This window comes from Lissotriton helveticus, chromosome 2_1, assembly GCF_964261635.1.
Source record: "Lissotriton helveticus chromosome 2_1, aLisHel1.1, whole genome shotgun sequence".
NCBI lineage: Eukaryota > Metazoa > Chordata > Amphibia > Caudata > Salamandridae > Lissotriton > Lissotriton helveticus.
In genome coordinates, this window is record NC_136059.1 from 373207764 (window position 1) to 373234597 (window position 26834).

At 43.9% G+C, this 26834-nt stretch overlaps 1 protein-coding gene across 4 annotated transcripts in view; it reads right to left on the reverse strand.

Moving 5' to 3' along the window:
* FYB1 (FYN binding protein 1) overlaps positions 1–26834 on the reverse strand; it is a 710353-nt gene that overhangs the window by 120917 nt on the left and 562602 nt on the right. For all 4 annotated transcript variants that reach the window (XM_078674989.1, XM_078674991.1, XM_078674987.1 and 1 more), the window contains exons 7-11: positions 26666–26777; positions 18969–19125; positions 17419–17560; positions 5464–5489; positions 2629–2695 (exon numbers count right to left, since the gene is read on the reverse strand). In XM_078674989.1, coding sequence (XP_078531115.1) covers positions 2629–2695; positions 5464–5489; positions 17419–17560; positions 18969–19125; positions 26666–26777 — 504 coding nt within the window. The remainder of the gene's footprint in view (positions 1–2628; positions 2696–5463; positions 5490–17418; positions 17561–18968; positions 19126–26665; positions 26778–26834) is intronic.

Consider the following 26834-nt stretch of genomic DNA (forward strand, 5'->3'; position numbering starts at 1 on the left):
GTCCAAAAGAAAATACATGGAAGTTACCCCAAGAGGGGATGGTTTAGGTTCTCCCCAGCAGAGTGAGGGGGAGGTTAAAAGTGACACAGACAAGTCCCAGAGTAAGGGGGTGGCGGCACAGGTTCCCAAGCCCCTCCTGAGAAACAGGGGGAGGATCTAGCAGGTGGTGGCCTAGGGTGCCACTTTTCCAACTCCGCTGCTTTGAATGTTCCCAGTTAGGACACAATCAGGCAGACTGTATCTGCCCTAAGAAACCACCCACTGGTGGGACCTCTACAGAGGTAGGCAAGGTGGACCCAGGGGGAAGTAGCCCCCAGGGGCAGGTCTTCGACCATAATCTCTTTAAACTGAGAGATAGACTCAGAGGGTGAGCTTGTGATCCTTGAGGGTGGGAGTTGGTATTTCCAGCAGGTGAAACTAAATTGGATCCCTGTCACTGCTCTGAGGGACGCCGGGGCTACACCATGATTGTGGAAAGGCTGGTTTCCTCAGAGCACTCCACCAGTTAGGTATGTAGGCTACCAGGGGCAGGACTATTTCCACCCCAAAGCCTTGGTATCCCTGGAGTGGGTTGGGCAGGTGACTCAGATGAGGGTCATAGTTAGCCCCCAGACGCCCATAGACTGCATTCTGGGGAATGAGTTTCCCCCAATGTCAGGAAAGCTGGGAAGGGCTGCCGTCCAGTGGTCCCTGACTGTACAGTTTTCTGGGGGTACCACCCCCAAGTGGAGGGTATGGGAGCCCAGATGGAGGAGCTGGGTGAGGGAGGACTTACCCATGTCACTTGTTCATCCTCAGTATACAGACCAGACTCAAAACACAGCTGCTAGAGCACTCTGCAATGTCAGGAAACTTGATCATGTTTCTAATCATCTTTGGCATCTATACTGGCTCCCTGTTCACAAGTTAACCCACTTTACAGACACCTGCATTATGCACAGTATTTACCATGCTCATGGTCCGAAATGCCTGGCTCAAACATTTCCATGTATCCATGTCTGTGTCTTCCCAGATCGTCTTCCCTCCCATTATTCTCTGTCCCCAAAGTTAAGTATCAGATGCAGAGTTTCAGATCTTTCAGGATTCGGGCAGCCTATAGATATAGACTGTCCTTCCAGTTGAGATTCAGGTGCTTCTGGAACTTCTTAAAGAAAGGAAGCCTCTTAAATCACGGCAGTTCTCGATCTAACTGTGGCAAGACACTCCTTGACAGGATACGTGTGCTTCATTAAATAACTATTATTGATAACCAAACCGTACTTCAGCATCCCAAATCTTTGACTGATGTGAATGGCAGATCCAAATCAGCCATCCAAATCAGTCAAGGCATATCCCTGTTGGATCCTACACAGTGGGTTATGCTGCCCTTAATGTGCTATATCACTTATCACGTGTGAAGTCTCACATTGACATTCTCTGCCGTATAATAAACATTTATTACCACTTCTTACGTTTTTCCGTAGACCTAACACTGGTTGCAGCATTTACGCTTATTATGACCAGCTCAATTGGAAACAGCAACCTCAGCGGGTCAAATCCAGGATGAAATACGCCAGTGATAACTCAGGTATCTTTCTGCTCCTTAGCCTACCATTCGGCCCTGGGGGCATCACATCTTTCTATGCATTTGTTTGTACATTATGGGCCACTGAACTCCCATCCATCAAAAAAATGACATTCACAGTTGTCAATATGGATAAGGACATGGGGCCTAATTCACCTAAAGTGAGTAAACTCAGACTATGACTACAATTTGAGTGCGCACATGATTTGTTGGTAATTTCGAAAATACATCTGCATTAATCTTACATTTTCAAGCATACACTTTGTTTGCCATGCACACTTCAGTAGACTATATGCCCGACATTGGCCAATGCCTGGTGGAAATATGAAAACACACTCCTGTGAAATATGGGACTATACAATTTACTCTCACCCTCGAAAAAAACATACGCCAGCTTTTTAAAGTTGTAAATTTGTGTCCTCTTTTAAGTAGGAAATTATCTATAAAATGTGAATACTCATACATTTTTTTAGTCTTCATCACATTTTGCAATGCCACAAAACGCCATCTATTTCATCCCATCCTTAAAATTACGGTTCTGGCTAATCGTCATTTTTTTAACTCATATCGTTTTTATTGAATTTTCAAAAAAGTACAAATAAATAATAAACACGGTAATAAAATAATAATGATCACAAAAATTATGTAAAATAATAATAATAACCAGGAAAAAAATACAAAAGAAAAACAGCAAGTTATACGAGAGCGCTACCATAGGAGTTGCAGTGAAGCTAGACAGAAATACAGGTGGTCAATTAACATCACAATTTACAGTAGGGTATAAAACATGCGTCACACAAAAGCCATAGTATTTTGTAAGTGATACATTATAGGAAATTGAAAAACAAATCCTATACTAGGTCTGTATTCGTAAAGCCAACCTGCATGGAAAAATGCTACTAAATGTAATAATGAGGATCAGGGAATTTTTGCCCATAAGTCATGTACATTTCACGTATGTGTGCCATGGACACATAATTTTCCAGGCCTGTGCTATTGGGCAGGCAGATAATAAATACATGTTGTCATTCAATTTAGATACTTTCGTGGAATAGTTCACCTACCTTATGTCTGTTGGTTCATCAATCCCATCGTAAATGTCGTCATCAATTGGCGGAGGTGGGAGCATTGCTTAGAAAAAGTGAAATATACTATTAATTGCTCATCAATACTTTGGTAATTTTAGACTTGTTTAAATATATAGCTTCATAGAAAATACCAACAGCAGACTACAAATTGCAACTTTTTTTACACTGCATCAGGGCAGGCGCGCAACACCCATTGGACTCAAAGGGCTTCAACAACCCCCTCCCCCCCACAACCCCCCCACCCCCGTGGATCAGCCCAGGCTGAGACAGCTTCCCGGGCACACACACAGCCGCCCCCGAGCACTTCACAGGTCTTTTAAAGACAATGTGCATGTTAATGAGGCCTTGCTGTTGTTTCACCCCTTCTAAGACCCCCTGCAGCTCCACTCTGCCTATTGCTTCAAGATTGAGCGCCCCCCCCCCCAAATTTGGCTCTAGTTGCGCCTCTGGTACAGGGTATAATATGCTTCTGCTTTTAGTGAGAAATGACACGTTTTTGGACTCTCAGTTGGATGAATTGAGAATCCCTCCAGTGCGGTGACCATTATTCATTTACTAGAAGGAAATTGACTGAAAAGAAGGTACTGTCGAAGGGCATACCAGTAACCACATTAAAATAAGACTTTGGACATGCACAGACGGGTAACAGAAGTGGGACAGTGAGGGTAAAGCTGAAGACCATTAAGTGCCAGTCGAGCATGTAGTAAATAAGGGGGCAAGTAGTGCCTTTAGCGCGAGGGCAAGGCTGTATCTGCTTAGTCACAGGGACTAGTAGGAGGAGAGCTAGGTGGTTAAATGGACTTCAGTAATCATAGTCTGTATAAAATGTAAAATCATAATAATTTTTGGAAAATCATACATCTGTCCAAGTCATCATGCAAAATGAAACTTGCTCACCAATGCAACTGAGTTCTCCTTTGTGTTTCCCATGACAAACGGGCAGGCGCGGTTGGCACAGATAAGAGAGGTGGGGCGAACTGGGAGGGGAGTCGACAGACGACGGGATAACAAAACTAAAATAAAGCCATATACCTTAGGCTCGCCGCATCGCAGACTCAGCGATGCGGTGAGCGCAAGGTAAGTGGCCTTATTCATTTTTGAATGCAATTTTACCTATCCCGTCGTCTGTCAACCCGCACCCGCCCCGCACCACCACTCTAATCTGTGCCGGCTGCACCTGCAAACGGCTCAGTTAACATGTAAATTATTTTGTGACCCTGCTGAATTCCAAAGTCTAAGATCTGATTTAAGTACTGAATCTGTTAAAGTGATCTTGTCATTATATCTCGTATTTCTGTAATTGCCGACTTACTGTTTCACTCTGTGTGAACTAAGTGGAAAGAAGAACAACGTGTCCCGATGACGTGGCCACCTTACAACCGCAGTTTGTAAACATCATAAAGTATCAAATCACAAGTAATTGACATGTTGCATTTTTAGGAGCCATTCTAAGAAGGTAGTCACGTGGCACCGGGAGATCACTAATTTACACAGGCTCTACTTCAGCCCTCAAGGCTCAGAAAAATGCAGCAAGTTGCCAAGTTCTCGAGGCAAAACTGAACCGAGGACAATTTCTACACAGTGTGTACATGTCCTAATATAAAGAGATAATGGTCCTGAATACACTCGACACTCTCGAAGTGATAGGCAGAACTTTTGACACCGACCCCAGAAACAACCACACGTTTAGAACTAATGAATGAATGGGGGGCGGAGGGAGGAGGTGCCACCGTGCCACAGCCCACCAAAACTCTGCTGGCACTCGGAATCTTACTAGCCAAAGGAGTTATAGTGCGACACCGGTGCTCCACTAGGGCATCGCCTTTGCAGGGATGTGTCTACTGGATGAACTGCTGCACCAGGGAGGAAGAATATGTCTAAAAATCTACAGGCTGTCCCCAAAACCTTAAGGGGGGGGGGGTGTGATTAAACTATCCTGCTGCTGCAGAAATCAGGGAATATTTAACATTTTGAAATATGTGATGTATTAATGCGTTACCTTGATTTGTGTTATTTTATACTGTGCTGTGGTGCCAGTTTTCTGGTACATTTATGGCTCATAAATAATATCCACAATGGTGAGAACAACTTAAAAAAGTTATGTAACTCAATATGCTTAGGCCACTCATGTTCCGTTTGGTGAACGAAGGGTCAATCTGTTCAGGAATTCTCATTTTTTTCAGAATGGCTACAGAGACATTTCACATTTTCAGGAGTTAAATTTCAGATGCTCTATTTTAGAGGTAATCTAAGTATATTATTGTAAGGTCAACATTTTCTTTCTTACCATTACAGAATGAGCCTTTTTGTGGTTTGTCTCCTATATGTCTTATGTTCTCGTTTGTACCTCTTGGACCAGAATGACATGCTTAGGTAAAACAGTGGTACTAGGATTGCGGCAATTAAAAAACATTAATCAAACGATAGTTTGTCTTATGCTTTCACTGCGTTACTGACATTTTTCGAATCATCTAGTAAGTTGTGTAGCTTCAATGTTTTTGCCCTCCTTTTATTTTGTTTTTCATTTATATTGAAATGTAATTTTTTTTATCTATTTTCTGTTAATTCTATGATTTTTAAATGGGTTTCTATATTTTTGCCATTGGGTTAAGTGCTTTCGAAGCATTTTAAGTATTTTACAATGATTACATAATTAAACTTCAAAAATATGCTTATTAAATTTCTGAACGATGTTACGTTTCTAGTGGTGCACTTTGACATCCCGTTTTCTATGCAGTAATTACAGTTCTCTGTATCTTAAGATGTCCTCAAGTAAGAATGTAGAATGTTTCCAACATGTTAAATACTTACATCCACTTGAATTTCCAGGAAGATGCCTGCAAGTAAAAAAATATGCATAAGGTGAGTGCAGACTCATACTTTTTTGTCCTATGAAAAACTCAAACTCAAAACGAGATAAGAATAAATCCACCCAACCTATCGTCTATGTAAGTGAAATATAAGTAGCTATCAGGGCGATGCTACTCAAAGGCAGTTCTCTGGTAAGAGAATACTTTCTGAAACCTAATGTAACACCAGCAGAGTGTGTCAGATTACTTATATAAGCAACAAAACCCTTCCAACTTCAGACAGTTTTTTTGTTGTGTACATCATTTTCACAAGTGAAGGAATCAAAATAAATAGAGATTATTTAGATTCTCATCTATAGCGACATAAATCTGTTCTTAGACACGCTTGTTTGTCCTCATTAAAACCATCAAACGTGTTTCTCCATTAATTGACCACCTGTTTCACAAGTCAGTAGTTTATGCCCTCATGCATTCCAGCTTGGACTATGGCAGCGGTTCTTAATCTTCTGACTTCTGTGAACCCCCACTAAATCACTTTTGAAAGCAGGGGGTCCCTGCATAAGCATTTTCAACAATGTCAACCTCAGTAAAAGACATAAAACTGCAGAACAAACATATATTAAACAAATACACAGAATCTAAGAAATATTTAATTCACCCAAAATACATTAAAAAAATCTAAATTTTAATATTAAGGGGAATGTTGGAGCTTTTCAAAATGTGTTTTTTTTCCTAAAAGATAAAGCCATTACTCCTATTGCACCCTCCCTTTTTGTAGACGCTTAGCAATGCATCAATTGTGGCCCCTAGTCATCATTACTACTGTTTGCTGTACTTGTGCTATACCCTTAAATCAAGCTAAGGATGCCAATTTATTTTTTAATTCCCAATTTAAAAATTCTTCACACCTAGTTTGGAGATGCCATTATATACCAATGTCTATACTCAGCCAGCCCACGCATGTCTGCTATGTCTTCTAAGGCCGATAGAGGTGTCTCTAACGTAACTTTGTCCTTCCATTCCAATTTTTATATAGCCCTCCTCCAAGTCTTAACCGCAATGCCATCGGCAGTGGGAGGTGTGTAAGCCTCCCCTAACATATAATTGACTAACGTAGCCCCGTGTGTCCAGAGCTCATCGGTTTGCCATCAGGATGGTCTCCCTCTGATATGCAAAGAACCAGTTGTTGACCACCAACAGTTGGGTAAGCCAGTGATCGCAAGCCAGGGAGTGCTATGCCCCCCTAGCTCCTATGGGAGCTTTCTGGTCAGGGTGGCAAGAGCTATTCTCAGTGTCTCCCTATTCAACAGTCCCCCCATTTAGCCGCTACTGACTTCAAGAATTGTTTGGGGACCTCGAACAGCCAGTTATCTAGAGCAGAAATAAACAATATGTCATGTTGTAAGTAAGTAAAGTAAGCTTTATTCGATTTTTCAGATATAATCATAAAAGCACTACAAAGACATTTATACATACAACATTTAAAAGTGGCGTGTGCATAATCGGTACAAAATAGACGCTTACTTGATCATTGAAAATATTTCATAAAATTCATAATAAGACCGTAAAATACAAGCATTTCATTTGTGGCAAACAGCAATGTACCACAAGAAGATAATTTAATACAAAGATTTTCAATACATTATTACCATTTTTAAAAAACATGAGACGGCGTAAATGATATGATCTCCTTCTAACTGTAAAATGTTTTGATATGCTGGTCTACATTTTCGTAACCCCCATCGTTTTAATAACGGCATCAAAAATTGTTTTCTGGGGTTCGTATATAGTTTACAAAAAAACATAATATGAATATTAGACTGCACCGAAGTGTTATCACAAGAGCATATTAGTTTGTTAGAAGACCAATCATTAACATTAGGTAGGGTGACCATGCGAAAAAAGAAGCCCAGACGCAAGCGGGTCAACAACATTCGAAGATATGGGCTCTGTACCAGAACGAGGTAAGTTTGCAAACCCTCAGTTGGTGTAATTTCCTGTTAATTTAATACTGTGCGCCTTAATTTTTCGCTATTCCATCTGGCAGTTTCTAGATGGATGGTTATCATTTATTTCAGGGCTGATCTTGATAGTCCATCCAGGGTTGTAGGGTTATCAAAATACTCTGGATGGCCTAGATCGGTAAGTGTGGATCTCACGTAAGATAACCATTTAACATTAGCTGCCCCATCTAGGGCTAGACAGTCTTCGATAAGGTCTCTATTGAAACTGGCTTCGTGTGTAACCCACACTTTATGCCAAAGCAAAATGGGGGACATCTTAATGATATCTTTGAGATATGTAACTCCTACTTCGATGTGCGACATGTACGTGGAGGTACTTTTGGCCACTCCCAGAAGATGGCAAATTAATTGATTTTCACAGCTCTGTAGGGAGTGGTCTTTCTCAGTTCCCCATATGCCCGCGCCATAGGTAGCCGTAGAAACGCATTTAGCCCGATAAATCTGGATCAGCTCCTTAACAGGCTTACCGCCAGTTCTATTGGAAAAAACACGCAAGGCGCCCATGGTGCGGCTATAAGCCAGCTTCCTAGCGGCTATCGCTGCCTGCCAACGACACCGTCTATCAAACAAAACACCTAGATAACAGAATTAATCTGTAGTTACAATTTTTTGGTTATCTAGGAATATGGTACAAGGAATTCTATTAATCTTCCGGGTACAGGGCATCGTGAATGTTTTCGAGATGTTGACTCTGAGGCCTCTATCCCTCATGTAACACGCAAAATTATTTACCGCCCTTTGTAAACCAACTTTAGTCTGAGTAATTATAGCCGCATGGTCGGCATATAATAGAATTGGAACCGGTGAGCCCTTAACAGTTGGATAATCATTAGGTAGGGTTGAAAGGTGCTGTCCAATTGAGTTAATATAGTATGTAAAAAGCAGCGGGGCCAGTATACAGCCTTGTCTCACCCCTCTAGTAATCGGGAATTTCTCCGTACATTCCCCCTGTTTGCCATACCTAACTCTTGCCCCTGCATCTTTATAGAGCTCTTTAATGAAAGTAATGATGCGGTTATCAATGCCCAATTCACCCAGTGTTGCCCACAGAAAATCATGATCAACGCAATCAAACGCGGAGCTGAGATCGATGAAAGTTATAAAAAGAGCTCCGCGTTTGACGTGAGTATACTTGGAGACGAGGAGGGACAGATTTAGGCACTGTTCAATTGTCCCTATTCCTTTTCTAAACCCATACTGTAGGTGGGAAACTACATTATGGTCTTCCTCCCAGAGTTGCATTCTCTTTAAAATTATTCTTCCAGCCACCTTCATTAGGCCGTCCAAAAGGGATATCGGCCTATAACAGGTAGGGTCGTCCCTGTTACCTTTTTTAAATATAGGGACCACAATAGCATCAGTCCAGGTATCAATAAACCCATTCTGGTTTCCCTTATTTAAAACATTTGTGAGCAAGGGAGCCCAGAAGTCCGGCTCTGCTTTATAAACATCCACCGGCATACAGTCTGGTCCTGGGGCTTTGCCTGATGCACTTTCCCTGATGGCATCATGAACTTCCTCAGCGGTAAATAATAGATCTATAGGGAATGGATGGACTGGGGGATTCTCCGTGCCACTATTATGTACTCCCTTTTCTATTGATGGGCATACCCCTGGTAGTGTTGTACTTTCTCCGGGGATTGTATAATTATACAATTGTCTAAAGTGGCTTACCCACGTTTCACCCGTTATGGCTAAGTCCATAGTGTTATCGCTATCCCTTGACTGGTATAAAGATTTTACCGCCCTCCAGAAAAGAGAACTGTTCTTCTGCCTTGATGCCTCCATTAATGATTCCCATGCCTCCTTTTTCAAAGTCAGCTTTCTTTCTTTAATAGATGATTTATATACTCTCCTAGTCTCGCGTATTAGGACTGGATTTTTCGGTTTTAAAGACAGGGCTCTTTTTAGATCTTTCAGTGCCTTAGTGCACTTGCCGTTGAACCACCCTTCGGACCTTTTGGTGTTTCCTTTAGGCACTCGAACCAACAGATTTTTAATGTAGTACTGTATTTTTGAGAAAGCAGCCATTACGTTCTTTGGGGCATTGTGTTCTTCTAGACATGCAGAAACATCAACAGCACATGATGTAAGCACATTTTGGAGGAACACTCGGGGCTCAATTTTTTCCCATTTAACAACATATCCGTTGGTTTTAGTTAGGTTGATCTTATATGGATAGGTGCATACAGTCGCTTTCTTACGGTGGAGCCCTGTGACATTTACACCAATAATCAGTGGGTAGTGATCACTCGATGGATCTTTCCCAACTTCCCAGGAGGTTATAAATCCTGAGATGACAGGGGTAATTAAGGCAAAATCGATTGTCGAATTGCAGCCTCGGCCATTAAAGGTTGGCTCAAATGGGACAGGTGGTGAACAAATCTGGTTGACAAATGAAAAATCAAAATTAAAAACAATGTCATTAAGAAGGGACCCCATCTTGGTGTGAGAAAAATGTATGGGACCATCCTCCCCGTAATCTGACAGACCGCACAAATCTGTTTCAGTAAACGAGCAGATGGTACAATTAAAATCCCCCACCCACACAATCCTTTTTTCCCCTACAAGTTCTTCAGCCAGTCGAGTAATACAACTCATAATTTTTGCCATAGTGGGCTCCATCTCACTGCTTGACATATTATTATAAAAGTTCACTAATACAATATTATGAGTAAGACCCCACTTAAATGATAATATTTGAAAGTGCTGGCTAGAGAAGAATTTGTGTACTTTGACATCCTCAGTAGTTGAGACATAAATACAAAGTCCCCCCTTGTTGTGTCCCTGTATTGATGGAATAGCCGGAGAGTGAAAAGTCTGGTATCCTAACAAGTGTGCTTCCTCAAGAAGCCATGTCTCTTGAAAGCAAAGTATGCCGTGATTTTGGATGATGTCTAACCAGGGCTTATAGGTAATTTTACTTCCAAGACCCGCCACATTCCACGAGAGCAGCAAGTGAAAAACCTTGCTAGGATCGTCTCGGTTGTGTCCGGGTCTCCCATTTGAATTAAGAGCATGCGAGGGGGATGCATGTGGTGTGTCCACTGTTATCGTGGAGGTAGCAGAGTTATAATCATTTAGGGATAACTGGGATTGATAAGAAACAGAATTAGAATCCAAAGGAGTTCTCTTTATATTTTCCCCAGTTAATAGCGACGCTGAGCCTTCCTTCAGGTTTAAGGCCGTTGGAAGTGGCCTTGGGCTATCCTTTGCGTTTTCTTTATCAGTTTCATGATATTTTTCATTTGCCCTTTGCTCCTCAAGAATGCTGTCTGGATCAGCTTGACCTGTATCATCACTATTATCATACCACACGTCAGGTACCTATCAGGCGATTTTTCCCTCGTACGTGTTACATTGAGTCATTCATTCTCATCCAGTCCAGAGAAAGGATGGAATAAATTTGACAAAGGTATGTCCCAATTATCCCTAGGATTATAGGTATGGAAATTGTCCCTGGAATTATTGGTATAGAGGTTATTGTTGTTAGGCAATGGTTGATTTGGGTACATTGGTGAAAAACAAGGGGTATTATTCCTGCTGTGAAAGTTATGAACAGCCGGATTCATAATTGAATTCGATCTATATAGTGCATGGGGTCTATACATCTTAGGAGGATAGGGAGTAGGCATGGGTTGGAAAAAAGGGGAGTCATTTCCGTTGTAATATCTATGAGCTGGGTTCAAGGTTGGATTTGGTCTATATAGACCTTCGAATCTCCGTTTATTTAGGGGAAAATGATTTGTGTTCATCGTTGGTGGATTGTTACTATTTGGGGGCTTCATAAGAGCTTCCGGATAGAAGTAGCTCAAATTATGCGTAGAGATTCCTCCCTCACATCTCCCTGGGAACCAGTCACTGATATATGTAACCAGTCTGTGATCTTTAAAGTTGACGATGATCACATCCCCTTCGATATCCTTAGGTCTAGGTCCCACCCAATTACATCGCCTAACTGAAACTATATCTCCGTTTAGGTGCGTTGGAAGTGGTCTGTTTTTTCGCAGCCAGTAAATGACTTTATTTTTAAGACTGGAATTGTGTTCTGAGTTACCAGCTGGCATGACCGGGACTCCTGTAGGAACGATGACATAATTTAAGGATTCCGGGGGCAGATCAGCAACATTTCTGTTTTTTATTCTAGTTGTTTGGGTAAACCTACTTGGGGGTTCATTTATGGTATGGCCTCTTTTTAGTATGCCTATATGGGGGTTTTCCTTATTTGTATTATCAGTAACTATGAGGGGTTTAGTACCCGCCAATACATTAGATTTTACTACGGCGGGCTTTTTGTTTAATGTAGGAGTAGCAGTTTGTTGCTTGGGTAGATTGTTAAGAGGCTGTTTAACTACCGGGTGCATATTACTTTGGTCACCAGATTTGTGACAAGCTACTACCTTTTGCTCTTGCAGGATCTGGTCCATTTTCTCTCCTAACCTTTTGACCCTTTCGGTAAGTGGGAGAATCAAAGCCTTGATAAGGCAATCAATATCCTTTAATAGCCCTTCATAACTTGGGGCAAGTATCGATTTGGCAGTCAGATGCCCTATTGAGTCCACATTCCCTGCTTCCTTAGTAATCTTGTGCGGGGAATACATATTACTAATGGGAAGTCTGTTCCCCTTTTTGATTCCACCCTTCCTTCTTCTCTTTCTCGGTGGTGAACGAGAGACACTATTAAATCCCTTAATGGGAGGTTTTTTAAACTTTTTGTCAGGTACAGTAATCGGATGACAATCAAATCCTAAGGGTGTAAACACAGGGGAAGGTACATTTATGTCGTGAAGAGGTGCTACATCATTAGGTAACGGAGTGCTTAAGTCAATTAACTGATTTTGGTTTGACTCAGAAGAATTATGGTAAGGGATGACTATAATATCGTCTTGGGCAAGGTAATTATTCTTGAATATAAGCGGAATATCATCTGTACTAAGTAGCTCAGCGTCAGATTCTTTGTAAATAATTAGATCTGATGCAGTATCTGTATCCACCCTCTGGGCAGGAAGTGGTCTTTGTTTTAACAGCTCAATAGAGAGACGGCGCCCAGCTCGCTTCTCTGCAAGCGTAATCTCCCTATCGACTTCACTCTTCACTTTAGAAAATAATTTGTCCAGTGGACCTAAAATAGGAACCCCTGCCGTGCCAGATAAGGGATTCATTACAAGTGAAAACATTTTAGACGTAAAAATAGAGTTCAAAAGAACAATACATGGGAAACCTAAGGGTGCAGTCAATAACAAACCCGGTTAAGCATAATGGGTCATGTAGGACATAACAATCAATAATACGAGTACAATACGAGTAGTATGGGGCTATAATCAAAATCAAAGTGTAGTAACTATACCGCAGGTCCACTTTCCAAAAGTAAGGGGGGTGGCCCAGCCCAGCCTCCTTCGGCCCCTAGACGGCCACAGACGGTCCCGCCCTTGTCCCGGGCTTCTCCCGGGACGCTCCCGCGCCGCGGGAAGAGACCTTCTCTTAAATACGTGGACCAGTAGAGTGAAGGCAGGGCGTGGTGGACAGGGAGAGCGGCCAGGTGACGGGAGGCGCGGGTTACCGAGGCTTCTGGTCCTTGAAGTCCGGCCCCACTCGCTCGCAGCCCTGGCCAACACACGCTTTGCCAAAAGACACTGTCAAGGCTTCCAGGTGGCTGTAGAATGCAGCGGGACCCGCGAAGCAGTTGTGAACGAAGATAAGGGTCTAGGAACACCCTCAGCAGCACCAGTTACGATCAGCAGGATGTCCCAAAGCGTTTCCTCCTTCAAGTCCTTTTAAATGTAAAGGCGGGGCGTGGTGGACAGGGAGAGCGGCCAGGGGACGGGAGGCGCGGGTTACCGAGGCTTCTGGTCCTTGAAGTCCGGCCCCACTCGCTCGCAGCCTTGGCCAACACACGCTTTGCCAAAAGACACTGTCAAGGCTTCCAGGTGGCTGTAGAACGCAGCGGGACCCGCGAAGCGGGTACCGCAAGTTGTGAACGAAGATAAGGGTCATGTTGTATAGAACAGATCTTCCAGCAGCGAAGGGGAGTCAGCACCAGTGGCCCACATCCTTTTTGAAGTCCACCAATATGCATCCCAAATTCTTGTCTTGGAAGAATTTGCAATCTGTGGTCATGTAAATCCCCAAGTAGGTAAAGTCACTTTCCTCCAAGGTCAGTGAGCATGTCCACCTGCTGCAGAGTGGCCAATTCAAGATTCAGAACGCAATGAATTCCTTCCAATTTATGTTGATGCTTGAGAAATTCCTGAAGTTTCTAAGAATCTCGAGGATTCTCAGAATGGAGTTTTTTGTCCACATACAGCAAAACCATGTCTTCGCATTCTCAGTCCCCGTAACAGGGCATCACCCCATATCCAGTTCACCGATGGTTCCATTGCTACTGAGAAACAGCAGAGATGGGACATCCCTGTTGGGTGCCTTAGTCCAGTTGATTTTCCCTGTGATCGCACAGTTCACCCAGTCTTTGCCATAAGTTTATGATAAATGAGATGCACCAAAGTCAAGAAGGAGGGCCTAAAGTCCATCCATTCGAGCAGAGCCACGAGGAATGGCAATTCCAGCAAATCAAAAGCTTTCTCACCGCCCAGCTCCAAGAGAACAACTGGTTCCATCACTCTATGTCTGCGTGCCAGGCACCCAAACAGCCACCAGAAGTTGTGTTTCATAGACCTATATAGCAGGAAACCCAATTGATCTGGGGCAATGAAGCCATCTATTACCTGCATCAGGTGACTTGCTAGGACCTTAGCCAGTACATTTGATTCTATGTTTAGGAGAGATATCAGTCTGTAGGATGCACAGTATTCCAACGAGTTTCCCAGTGTATACATGAGCACTATGGTCACCTGTCAGAGGACATGTGGAAGCTCACCCCCAGGGCAAACCTGGATGTAGTAGGCCCAGGGCTTTTCCCCAGTGGGCTACCAGGGTGGGGACTGGTTTTGGACCCGTGGGAAGCCATTTTTGTTACCGGGGGCCGATTTTACAGCATAGCTACAATATTGCCCCCCCTGTAACAGCAGTGTTTTCCACGCACACCACCCAACACCACTCCCGCGGACAGCCCAACTCAATTGATAGGGCTGGTTTGCGTTCCCAATCCGGCCCTACTCACCCCTTTCCCTTGACTCATAGAAAATGACCTGGAGTGGTTGTATCACCCTGCTTTTCACACACTTGAAAAAGTCCAGGGGTAGGTGTTTAATCTGAGTTAGGGCCTCGAAAATGTCCCCAACTTGTATCTCTTTATCCAGACGTTATCTGGGATCCTTCCCTATAATGCTGACGGGGTGCTATTTATGAACTTGTGTAGGTCTCTCCCAGCCCCTTGAGTGGTACGCAGAATAGAGCTTGCCTAGGAATGTGCAAAATTCTGCACAATCTCTCATGAGTCCATCAGCCCATGACCCTCCTCTCTTCGTGCTAGCTAGGTCACCATTTTCTCTGCTTTGTTCCCTATTTCGTAAGTCCTACTCTGCCGTGCCCTATAGAGTGACCTGGCGAGCTTCCCTTTTCCTGGTTTACTCTCTAACACCCTCTCTCCAGAATTACCAACATTGAAGGTACCAAGGATTCCAGGAGGGTGTGGAAGGAATACTCTGTTACCAGCCCATGAAAATTACTAAGCCACTCGTATAGGCTCACTAATTTGTGTGAGGGCTAAGACGGGAAGCACACTGTAATAGCATGGTTAGTTCTGTAACAGTGACCTTTTTAAACGTCCTTCCTAACCCACATATACATAAGTAGGGTTGAGGAAAATGGGCCATGTCGTACGTATGGCTGGATTTGTGAATATCAGTTAACATATGCATGCATATATTATGACTAGTTCCAGATGTAAATCTGCCCATTACCTGGAAAAAACCTTTGTAAGTCTGCTGCTTAGACTGCACTTTTTTGAGATTTAGTAAATATAGACTCATGGAAGTATCCCATAGCCCTTCAGAATCGTTAGGATCTCTAAATAGATTAACTGCAGATCCCCGCCATGCTAAAAAGCGGAGCTACCTGCGCTGTTGGGGGAAAAAACGACCTGATGTCATGTTTCTAATGGAAACATGGCTACAAAAGAGCTCTACAACCGATATTCACCAAGCCTTCCCCACCGGATACTACTCCTGCAGGAATAAAGTGAGCGGTGGAATTGCTATTATTTGAGAAAGACCTCTATAGGTGTGTGTACAACCTGCTATGCAACCCCGTTTGCGAGAACCTCAGCTTCACCATCAATTTCTAACAATACATGCTCCTTCTCAGGGGTACTGACCTACAGGCCCCTGAAACTTGCACCAAGGTCACTGAGGCCATACCAGATCTGATTGCCAGCCTAGCCATCCAAAAAAAGAACCTTTCCCTCCTTGGGGACATCAATATACATTTTGATGAGACCAACAATCTCAATCCCTCATGTATCAGGAACTACAGGCCTATTGCACTGCTTCCACCGATAGAAAAGGATTTGGAAAAGCATGTCAATCAAAGCCTTTTAATATTAGTGGAAGAAAATTCTCTCCTCCATCCTACACAAACAGGTTTCCGCCCTCAATATAGTACCAAAACCGCCCTCCTTACCATCCCGGAGGATGCTGCTTGACCAGGAGAGAGCCACTGCCTTTATCCTAATGGACCTGTGCATGGCATTTGATATGGTTGACCATGAGATACTCATGAAAAGAATAAGTGAAGCCTGAATAAAGAATGTTGCTCTTAACTGGCTCACTTCTTTTCTAAGTGATACGTCATTTCAGATATGCAAAAATCCAAGCTACTCAGACTTCTTCCCGCTAAAGTGTGGGGTACTGCAGGGATCTGCCCTCAGCCCCACACTTTTTAATCTATAAATAAGCATCTGCTAGCTGACATTGTGCAGGAATTTGGGATGTCGATCGTCTCCTATGTTGATGACTCACAGCTGATCCTCTCCATCTTCCCCGGGATAGGATCATAATACCAGCAGTTGTCCCCCTGCGTAGAAAAAGTAGCCAGCTGGATGGCAAACTGCTGCCTTAAATTGAACCAGGAAAAAAATGAACTGATGATCCTGGGGCATAGACCAGATCCCCAACACTCTCTAGAATGACCAAAGTCCTTGGGCAATCCACCTACTTCTTCCTCCCCCATAAAAAGCCTCGTTATGTGGATGGATAGCTCTCTGTCAATGGATGCACAAACAAAAAGACTCGTGGCCTCCTGCTTTGACATCCTCAGAACTCTGCGTAAAATCATTGAACTTCTACCCACCCTATCCAGAAGAACCGTGGTTCAGTTGCTAGTTCTCTCCCGACTGTTAATACTACAACTCATTATACATGGGCGCAGCTAAATATAGAGACTACCAGTGGTTCAAAATGCGGCAGCTAGGTTGCTACGTATGATCCATAAATACACCTCAGCTGAAAAGGCCTTGGCCATCCTTCACTGGCTCCACATTGAGGAAAGAATAACATTCAAAGCATTTTGTAGAGCCTACAGAGGATTCAACTCGAAAGGTCCTTCCTTGATTAGGGCACTTCTAACACCCCACACCCCCAACAGAACACTAAGATCTTCCAATACCAGACTCCTGAAGGTACCACCAATCCAAAGGACCAGATGGGGCGGGAGATCCTTTTCACATCTTGTACCTAAGCTGTGGAACCCAATGCCCGCAGTACATGACAATAAAACATGTTTTAGGAAGCAGATCAAAGCCTGACTATACCCTCACTAATCCTACCCTGTTGACATGTTCCCTGAATGCATAGGTCCTCTCTCAATCCGTGCTGGGAAGCCTTCGGGTAGCTATGCCCTTTAGATATCTGTATAGAATAGCATCTCTATCGGTTATCTCACTTTGGCGTCATATTTTTAATACCGCCAACCTTCTAGTTACACCATCTGTAGCTCAAATGATTAGCTTAGTTAAGCAAGATGCATTGTAGACTCACCTGCTTATATTGTCCTGTTCTGCAACGTCATCATAGACATCTTGATCGTCTCCTGTAGGCATTGGAGCATTAACCGAATGTCTATCCTTCTTCTTCAATGCAGAATAGTCAATCTCCACTGATGTTGTTTTAATGTAGCCATCTAAACACATATTACATATTTTACAATGTTGTAATACTAAGAAGTAAATGTATATAAAATGCCTTTCATCCATCCATCCAACGTATTACAAAGCGATCTACAATTGTGACCTTCACCACTTTCTCACATAAAGTCATTTTGGAGTTGTCAACAATGTCCCATTAGTCTCTTGTCCCTTTAGACACTGTGATGTATCCCAGGCCCCCTATCAAAGACTGTCTGGGATGCCCCATCAGTTCAGGGAGTACATGGCCTGGCAGTTCGGAATGGACTGTTCCTATTGAAGCAGGATCAAGGCTGATTTGCACATGGCTGGGTCATGGTGGGTGAAAAACAATGGATTGGAATGCGGCCTTAGGAATCACCAGTGGCTGAGATTATTTCAAGCATTCATCCATTACTGCTTTTTGATGCCCTAAGTGTGACCGGTGCCCCCAGACGTGGGTCCCGTGCTCACTCTGCCACTGGGCAAAGCCAATCCTGGGTTGCTTGTGTTCAAATTTGTAAGCACTCAGCAGGTGGGTGACAGAACTATAAGGCAGGCATATGCCTAGTACAGAGTTAAGGGCCGCGGTATTTCATAATACTACTTCATATTTCAAAGGTTAGGTCGCATCTCAGTCTAAAGAAGATGAGGAGAAAGATAAAAATACCCTTTTTCACTACAGAAAAGTAAGGCTCTCATCTGATTCCAGGTTACCTCTAAGGTAAGATACCAGGGCCAAAGTTAGTAATCTGGCTGGTATCTCCCAGTGTATCAACAGGGATCAACAGCTAAATACCCTGCAATGTGGAATAACCTGCTCGGTATGGGATCACTGTGTCCTTTACATAGATTTTCCCTGAACCGGGGGTCTTTAACTCTGATATTTACAACCTACTGCAAGCAGGTGGTAAATATCTGCGGTTGGTTCATGATTTGGCCAGGTAAGTGTTGGCAGGGAGGGCATCTGGGGGGCGGGGTGTCTGCTTCTCTCATAGTGCAGATGGTGGCAAGGGGAAACTAGGCTGTGCCCCTGCCCACAGCCCCAACCCCTCTCCCAGCCGTAGCACTCCGAAGAGCTGATCAACACCAGGTAAAACCACCGGGTACTGAGTTTATGGATGCAGTAGTTTTGGGTCTGGAAAGACCACACAGAGTTGCGTTGAGTGGAATCCCTCAGGGACTCCACTCCAGGCATCTTGTTGAGACCATATAAGTGTTGAGTGTGTTTGAAAATGTGAATGTTTTCTGATGCAAGGAAGGTGTTGTGCACCCCTTTTCCGTATTGAGCTGCATATTTCTTAAATGATGTGGCACAGGGAGGATGGATGTCTGCTGTCAATAGCACAGCCACCCACATATACACGTGTCACAAAGAAATAAAGGTGATTAATAAAATCATATAAAAGTAAGTATGCAACTCACAAGTTCCTTTTTTTCTGGCCAGCCATTTTCCTTCCGGGTTATCAGTAACGCGAATAATTTCGAGGGAGTCTCCTTGTTTGAAGCTGAGCTCATTCTTCCCACCCTTACAGTCAACGCAAGCCTTTGCCTGATGGAGGACTTCTATTGGTCCCACCAACTGGGAAAGTGAGAAGAGAGCATTAAAGGGGGGTACAGGAGAAAACATATACATGTCAGATTAGCCTAGGGAAATTAACCCAGGGCTTTATCTCTGCTAAACACATCTCATCTTTTGTTTAAGAATATTCATTGTATATAACTGCCATTTTTATAATAAAAACACCAACAAAAAAGTAGCTGCGGTAAACAGTAAAGGCCTGATTCACAAAAGGTACACTGTTGTGTAAGTTTATGATTGTTTGCGATTCACAAAGGGATTTACGAGTATCTTTACGAGTTTAGAGTAGCTGCACATAAAAGTATCACTCGTAAAGATATTACTCGTAAATTCCTTTGTGAAAAGCAAACAACCATAAACTTACACAAAAGTGTAAGTTAACCTTTGTGAGTCAGGCCCAGAATGTGCTTTGGATCAACTGGCAACTGCCACTGAAATGGAAAGTAATGAGAAATGATTAAATGTTAAATGAATGATTTTTTGCAAATACATACTGAATGGAAGCTGCAACGTATACACAGTTAACATTACTTTATGACCTATGTATGGAAACCAAAGTGAACAAATTGTTAGAAAAAAATAGATAAATTGACACATGAGGAATGAACAGTGGATGGATTTCATCATGGCATTTAAATCTAAATACAGGGTACTCAGAAAGGGTGACTTTTTGACAAAAGAAAATAGGACACAGGAAGAAAATAATCCATAAACTCTGTAGAAGATTCCTCAAAACCACCCAAAAACTGGGTTGGGGGGTCAAAACAGGTAGTAAACATGTTGAGATTGTATGATGAAAACATTAGTATATAAGTGCAAGGATGAAAGTCCCAGATGATCTGTGCAACCCTAAAATCTTTCGTTGTTAGGTCTTGGCTAGACAGCGCATGCGCTGTCTTGACAAGACATGTCGTTTACCATCTGTGGGTTTTAGCCTGGCCACAGGCTTACAATTTGCTCACTCCATCGTGGCTCTCATATCATTTGTCCCCGTTTGTCCATGGTTTGCGTTCATCATGCCTATTCTTGTGTTTAGCCTTCCTGAGAGCATGGACCAAGTTGTCGTGTCCATCCCGGCTCCCATTGTAGGAGCTACTTTTTTCTTTGTGTTTGAGCACTCGGCATAAGTGATTGTGTTCTTACTCACTCTGTCCTCCATCTCCTGTTGCCTCACATACATGTCGAACTGTATATCTCACTATACTCATGGTTTGTGTGCATTTTCCGCTCCACATCATGCTTCTCGCTTGTTAACCTATATCTCCCACACCTGCCACAATCTTGAGCTTATTATGTCGCTATAGCTCTGAGAAAGAGGTCAGTCAGCTGATCCTTGGTGTCACTTCAGGTAGCCTGGGATGCAGGAAGCAAGTCCAGTTTGCCTTCTCAGACTGTGGTGCAAGCCTCAGGCAGCAGGGCAATCCTTCTGTATGTATGTAAGGAATTTGAAGAGCGCAGGAATCACCTCCGCAGGGGTATCTCCGCGCTACCATAGAAAACAGATCAAACAGGGACAGACTTCCATAGCTCAAGCCTTGAATAATTCCGTCTTCAGAAGTTTTCTGATGTGAGCGAAACTAGAACATTTACGTAACTCCTCTGGCAAGAAATTACAATGTTATGGGGCCAGATAAGCAACCATTTTGCCTCCAGATCGAATTTTCTTGAAAAGAGGGACCACCAGCAGCCCTTTGCCTTCCGATCTGAGACACCGGTTCGGAAAATACTGTTTGAACTTATCCGCCATTTAGCTCGGGCTTGTGCCAAAAACGGGTCTGTGAGCAAAGCAACAGAGCTTGAACTTTATTCTCTGGCAGATGGGAAGCCAATGGAGAAATTTCAATAGTGGCCCAAGGGTGGTGCAAGGTGATTTATTAAGGACTAAGCGTGCAGCCACATTTTAAACAATCTGCAATATGCTAAGGAAAGCCTCATTCGCAGAGGCCAGTAAAGCAAGGTCGAGGCGACCTATTATCAAAGCCTGAATTAGGGTTCTATGTATCTGAGAGGGGCAGCCAAATGAACCCTCTGCGCAAAAGGCTCAAGGTATGATAGCAGGTCCCGGCAGTGGTGATTATTTGATCTTTCATCGATAACCGTGCATCCAGCCGAACCCCTAGATTTTTTGCCACAAAGGTAGGAGAGGGGGCGGGACCTAACACTGTCGGCCACCATGCAGTGGACCAGGAAATAAGTGCAGGACCAAACAGCAGGATTTCGGTTTTGGACGCATTTAGCTGCTAGAAGTGTTCAGTCATTCAATTGGCTATGGCAGACATGCCTTTAGCAAAACACTGATCGACTGACTCCGTATCCTTATCAAAGGATAGGAGTAATTGTGTGTCGTCTGCGTAGGAAAATGGCATGAAGCCGTATTCTCGGATGACTTTAGCAAGGGAGCCGCGTAGATATTGAATAAAGTCAGGTTCAAACAAGAGCCCTGGGGCACCCCCTTACTAAGCTTCACAGTTCGAGATCGAAAAGGGTCCAGATTGACAGTTTGTGTGCGTTGGTCCAAAAAACTAACAAACCAATTAGGCGCCAGCCCCTGCAGACCGGCCTCTCTCATTTGAAATATCTGTTTCTGATGAGAGACTGTTTCAAAGGCTGCTGTTAGGTCCAACAGGACCAACATCACTCCTTTATTATCATCTAAGGCCATTTTAATAAAGTCCGTTACCCCAATGAGAGTTGTCTCAGTGGAATAGTTGGTTTTAAATCCAGACTGTGAGCGATCAAGGATGCCGTTTGTCTCAAAGTAGTCCATTAACTGCGTGTTAACATGGCTCTCCGCCATTTTGCTCATTAGAGGAAGGAGCAAAATGGGACGGTAGTTGGAGAGCACTTCGGTAGGCACCTGATCTTTCTTCTTGATGGGAAGTACTTGGGCGGCCTTCCAATCTAAATGCACACTGCCTTCTCTTAATGACGAGTTTAAGATCTCAGCAATAGGGGCAGACAAGAAATGGGCGAGAAGGGCAAACTTATGGGCAGGCATAATATCCAGAGGAGATCCAGATTTTGTTTTTTTTAGCATGGCTTCCACTTGTGCAACATCAGTATGCTTAAATTTTTTCAGACCTTCTCCTGAGCCAAATAGTGGTATTAATTCAGATTTGATAGGTAGCACCTGGCCCATATTTTGAGGATTTTTTTTAATAAAAAGTAAGTTTATTTTATCGTCAAAATATATGGCTAGGTTACCACACAGACCCTGAGAGGGGGTGACCAACTGTGCACATGCTGAAGGATGGGTAAGAGCATTAAGAATTTTAAAAGATCTTTTGATGAGTTTCCTTCCTGATTAAGTTTAGTTATATAATGGTCTTTACATGCCCTTTTTAAATTCTTATGATAGATAGTGAGGGCTAGTTTGAATTTTTATTTATCTGTCTCCAGCTGGGATTTGCACCAGGATTTTTCTTAGGGGCCAAGTCTGATCTCGGTTGGAAAGCACTCCGACCGGGCCGGCTCCGGGGTGTTTTCCGACTGATCCAGACTCCTGCAGTCCGACTGAGTGAGTACATTGCGGCCGTATGCTGTCGGACTCGGTTCGGTCGGACTCCCATAGAAGTCAATGGGAGCAGATCATACGATGCATACATGAGCTGCCATTGACTGAAAGGGCACGTTGCGAACAAGTGCGCTCCCTACAGTGGGTACGCGTTGGTGCCATCTGCACCGTACCTGCCTGTGTTGGGGAGACCCATAGGTCTCCCCCTGTGTCCGAGTCGTAAGGCTGCGGGTAACAGGGGGTCCGATGCGGACCCCCAAAGCCCATCTCCGGGAGCTATTGCGAACCGGAAGCTCTGACTCGATCTGGCTGTCCGAATCAAGCATTGTACTGGCTCGGTCGGAATACGCCTCCATTGCGCGCCACGGTTAGCTTACGGCCGAGACGTACGGAGCGGTTCGGACCCGGAAACTATTCTGACGGAGATTTCGCGCTTGTTCGCATCGTACTTCGACGTTCAGACCTGTGTACGAACCGGACGGAAATTCAGCCTCCGAATCCGATCTGCTAATGCCGAACCCGATTCGGTGCCCTTCCGACCGAGATCGGAATCAGCCCCATAGTGTTTACATCTGGATTTTTCACTGCGTAGGTCATCAGTATACCATTCTTCAATTTTTTTCTGGAGTTATTGAGATGAAGTGACATGGGTGCCAACCTGTAGTATCCACAGGTCCAGGTTTGTACAAAAGAGTTGGTCTGAGGAGCCAATAATATACCTGGTCGCCAGGCTTGAATTGGGAGAAACTTCTAGACTCACAAATCTGGTTTTGGAATTTTCTTTCTCCTGTCCCTGGTCCCAGGATGTCTGGATTCAGACAAGGCTAGTGTGAAGTATTTTGTCTGTGTGCTGAGGCAGCTACTTTGAAGTGCAAGTGCGGTAGGTGACAGCTCTGCCCCACCCAGCCTGTCAGGATGGCTCATCCTGCCAACACCCAATCCTCCCCTCAGCCATTGTCTGGGAGGAATGCACAAAAGCCAAGTAGCAATTACTCCTAGTCATGTGACTCAGGAACAGGCTGCAGGCACCAAGGGGTCGATTCACATACATACCGTACGGTGCGTACCCCCATGATCGCAGGGGTATGCCCCGCACACCCAGCGTACATGGGGTACGGTGCCTACTCCCCATGATCGCAGGGGTTCGCCCCGTACACCCAGCGTACATGGGGTACGGTGCGTACCCCTGCGATCATGGGGGGTACGCACTGTACCCGGCGGGGCCGTTCAGTACCTTTTTCGGTGCCAACTCTGCTTTTACGGCTGTTTTCAGCTCCTGTAAAAAAAGGATTGTACGGTGCGTACCCGACACGTATCGTACTTGCTGGGTCATATAAACCAGCCGCGAGCCGTACAGATGTCGCGTACAGCGGGTTCCGACGGAGACTCGTACGGGGATTCGAGTCGTACGGTCTCTGTAAGATTCGTACGGTGTCCGGCTCCTGGTACGAATCGTACTTCGTCGTACGTACGCGGGACATTGCAGGGTACGATTCGTACGGGAAAAACGCTCCAAACGGCTATTCGGAGCGGTTTTTCCAGAATCAGAATCGACCACTAAATGTTTAGGACAAGAAAATGTAAATTTTCTAAAAGTGGCAATTCCAGAATTTTGTCTTAAAATCTGACTTTATCATTAAGGAGAGTTTTAAGATTATAATTTCTTAGACACCAAACATGACATTTCCTGCTACCCAAAAAGTTATTGTTTATTAAATGTAATAAGGTAATCCAATGTTATCCCATGGGAGACATAGGCCTTGCAGTAGTGAAAAACGGATTTAAGAGTTTTTCACTTCCAGGACATGTAAGTCCCACTTTTTTAATACAAAGCCCCTTGCCCTTTGGGCTGTTTAGGGCCTACTCTACATGCGACTTATTTGTATTAAAAAGGAAGGTTTAGGTCTGGCATATGGTTGAAGTGGCAGTTTATCAACTGCACACAGGCTGCAATGGCAGGCCTGAGACTTGTTTATCTGCTTAAAATGATGCGTGCGCAGTTTGAACGGCCGGTGGCCGTCCTCCGCACGCGCCCTTTGTGTCGTCAGATGGCTGTTGGCCATCCGATGCATGCAAAAGATTAGAAAGGCTAGTTAGTTGCACAATAAGTGCTGCAGTTCCACTAGTAGCTTCTAATTGACAGGCCCAGGTACATGTAGTACCACTTTGCTACAAATTTATAAGTACATTAAATGTGGCAATGGGGTGTAAGCAAATTTTACCACGTTTAAAGCAGAGAGCACAAGCACGTTAGCACTGGATAACAGTGGTCAGGGTAGGATTGGTAACGTGGGCACTCGGGCAATGCCCGAGGGGCCTGTGTCCAGTTCCAGCTGTGGGCTGCTTTTTTGAGCAGCCTGGGGGACGATTTGGGGGGTTCCTTGGTTGTTTGGATACTGCAAGCAGCCCAGTGGATGCCTGAGTGGCCTTTCTGGGGGCAGATGGGCATCCATTACCTCCCTTTTATCAAAGGGCAGAGGTGTCACTCCCTTTCACCCGCTGGGCCGGCCAAATAATGTATGCATAGTGAGCGGGGGAAGGGGGTCTGAGCAGAAGTGGCTTCATTTGTTTTCAGGTGCATTTCACCAGTGTAAACTAATCAGTGTACTTTTTTTACCTACCCCCTTTTTAAATAAAATTTCGCAGAAGCCGTGTTTTGCGAAAGGCAATATGCAAATGTGGGCCACTTTTTTTTGCTTGCCCTGGCCGATTTGCATTCCCAATCCAACCCTGGCAGTGGTGTAGTGCACATAGTCCTAAATGCCAACAGAAACGGGTTCAGAAAACCGGAGTGATGAAGGCAAAAGGTTTGAGGGTGACTCTGTAGAGAGGGCCCAGTCCAACAATAACTAACTCATAAAGAATAGAATACAGAAAGTTGTATTCAATGGCATCCAAACTGCACAAGGCGAGCATCAAAGCGCGGCAGTTCAATGGAGGGTTTGAGCAGGGGTTTACATTATGTACTTCTCTGTTTGAGGCACCAGGTGCTTTGTCCAATTACTACACAAATTCTAATCAAGTGGTGGCACCGAAATTAGAACTCAAGTCTCCAGGTTCCATCGTCTATAGTTTAGCCGTTAGGCCACATCCCCTATACCTAGCATATAGACAACATTAACTCTTTAAGTTCATTTACAATTCCAGTTCGGATACTGAATTATATACAGTCGCGCTTTTGGAACGTAGATGTTCATGTTTGGTTAGTAGTAAAAGACGAAAATCCAGTACCTGAGAACCCAGGTACATTTCCTATCTCTTGTTGGCTGTATCCTTGCCTTTGTCCCCGTACAGCGCTTCAATGCCTTTTGGCTAGGTTCACGCTATACAAATGACAGCATTCGAGACGAAGTAACACTAAATAAGCAGTAATTAATTAATGTTGGCAGCAGATGGGGCCCTGTTACTGCACAGCTGCACTGTACTTCGTCCTTTTCTCGCACTCAGAGCGTACATGGAAATATGATCGGTTCCATGCAGCTATCACTGTATTTTGCCTCTCAAGCACCCAAGCAGCTCACTTCCTGTTGCACCACTCTTCTTTGTATGAACATTGATTAACATGAGCTCTACACTGGTATACATGTTCAGAATTCAGATATTTTGAAAATTATGTATCTATGTCTTTAGTTCTGGCCTCCCTGAATTTCATACTTTGTTTTCTTCAAGCCCCCCTGGCCTGTAACCTATGAAACAAGGGGATAAGATGTCAAAGGCGTGTCCGCGAGAGTAGTCTGGAGTCCACCCAGGAGTGACACAAGAGGAGTAACCCAAAAGTGCCCATGGAGCCAGAGGAGGTGTTTCACAGTCATCCGTGGTGGCAACAAGTCTGGAAGGACACTGTGATCAATAAGAAAGAAAATATGCACATCCTACTTCTATAATAATGTTTAAAAAATAATATGAACCTTAATTGATTACTTCTGAAGGTATTATGCATGGCTGTTTTTCCGAGTCCCCCTCTAGAAAAATTGCTTATATTACAATTACGACATTACAACAACATTCATAGAGACAAGTCCTTACTTTGAACTTTTTTCGTATTTCTTGCTCTTTTTTCTGTTCTTTCTTTTCCTGCTCCTGCCTTCTTTTGTCTTCCTTCTCTCTCCTCTTCTCATCCTCTTTTGTGCAAGAGTTGCTTTTCAGAGTAAAAATACATATACATTTTTTAAGTCAATAGCACAGATGTTTCACA